We start from the raw sequence: 1433 nt of genomic DNA, 5'->3' as shown, positions 1-1433 counted from the left end.
TCTTCAGGGCGTTCTACTGCATTACTGCAGTAATCGGTCATTTGTAAGGAGTACCTCCACTGTGGGTCTGAGGTTGAGGTTTTTAAACTTTTAAAACGCCGCTGGACCATTAGGTCACTGCCTTGTTGGGATGTTGTGTTCAGGGTGTTCTCTTCCAGGTACTAATGGCTTTTACACCCATTCAGGTAACTGGCCACAGACGTCCATCTCTGGGTCTCTGTTCCACGTGTCCAGTCAAGATGAAGAGGAGGAGGACCTTGTTTTGGACCACAACCATGTGTCCCGGTCCTCTGAACAGCTTCTGACTATGGTGTCCCAGCGGTACCCGGTGGGATCTCTGCCGGTGAGTTCAATGCCTTTAACCCCTTGGTTCCACTGGATGCAGTTTGTGAAGAGTCGAGAGGCGTCGGCTGCTTTCTGTGTCAGAGTGAAAGACGACCTCTTCAGACTGGATCCATTTTCTATGTCTGCTTCTGTCTCTTTAAGCCGCAGGGGGCCTCAGTAGATGGCCGCTCACACTGAGCCTGGTTCTGGTTCTGTTTGAGGGCCGTTTCTCAGTCTGTGTACCTGTACATTCTCGTGTGCTCGTGAGACGTCATCAGCCTCAGCCCTATTGCTGTTCAAATTCACTAGAACAAGAAGAAAGAAAACAGACAAAGTCCCCGGAGGTTGTTCTGGCCCCTCCCTCTTTACCCAGCATGCATCAGAGCAGACTTTTCTGTTCTGCAGACTGACAGCTGTCCCAGCATGCACTGCAGCAGCAGCAGCTTCCAGGTTAGCGCTCACAGAGCTCAGAGTATTAAGCTAAAAGTTCTCTTTTCTGTTGCTGTTGTTCAATAAAAGTAAGTTTAAAGATCATTTGAGGCGGGAATATTATATTTTAAGCTTTGCTATATGGCCCGTTTACCGATTTTAATGCGTAATTTAATGTTATGTTGAGTGGACTGCGGCAACCAGCGGAGCCAATCTGACTTGATGATCTGGTTGATCTGGATCTATAAAGTAACCTGAGATGAAGCAGTGTGAATTAGCTCTATAGAAATAAACAATACATGAAATTTTCTGGACCTTTGTGGAACAACAAACTCTGTTCTTACTTAATCTGCAGCCATAATCAATCTGAGCATTAGAACAACAAAATATTGAAGCTCACTAATAGAGAAAAATAAATAGAAAGCTGCTGGTTTATCTATCAGTTCTTCTTCTTCTAGTTATTATTATTATTATTATTATTATTTATTGATTATTCAAACCCCAGTTCACTACTAACACTATGGTCCCATCCTGGTCAACATGATCAGAGTCCATCCGCTCTGTTCAGAAAACTCTCCTGGTGTAACAAATGTCTGCCAAGGCACCAACGCTAGTGGAACCGGGTCTCTTTTCAATTTCAAAATAAAAGCTTTATATATATATATATATATATATATATA

The 1433-nt window shown here is 43.5% G+C and overlaps 1 protein-coding gene across 1 annotated transcript in view; it reads left to right on the top strand.

Moving 5' to 3' along the window:
- The window catches only part of ccdc142 (coiled-coil domain containing 142), a 21252-nt gene that overhangs the window by 5793 nt on the left and 14026 nt on the right, over positions 1–1433 (top strand). Inside the window, exon 3 of the mRNA XM_015402210.1 lies at positions 186–343. Coding sequence (XP_015257696.1) covers positions 186–343 — 158 coding nt within the window. The remainder of the gene's footprint in view (positions 1–185; positions 344–1433) is intronic.

Source organism: Cyprinodon variegatus, unplaced genomic scaffold (assembly GCF_000732505.1).
Source record: "Cyprinodon variegatus isolate N-32 unplaced genomic scaffold, C_variegatus-1.0 Scaffold1320, whole genome shotgun sequence".
Lineage (NCBI taxonomy): Eukaryota > Metazoa > Chordata > Actinopteri > Cyprinodontiformes > Cyprinodontidae > Cyprinodon > Cyprinodon variegatus.
This window is presented reverse-complemented; position numbering and strand designations above follow the sequence as displayed.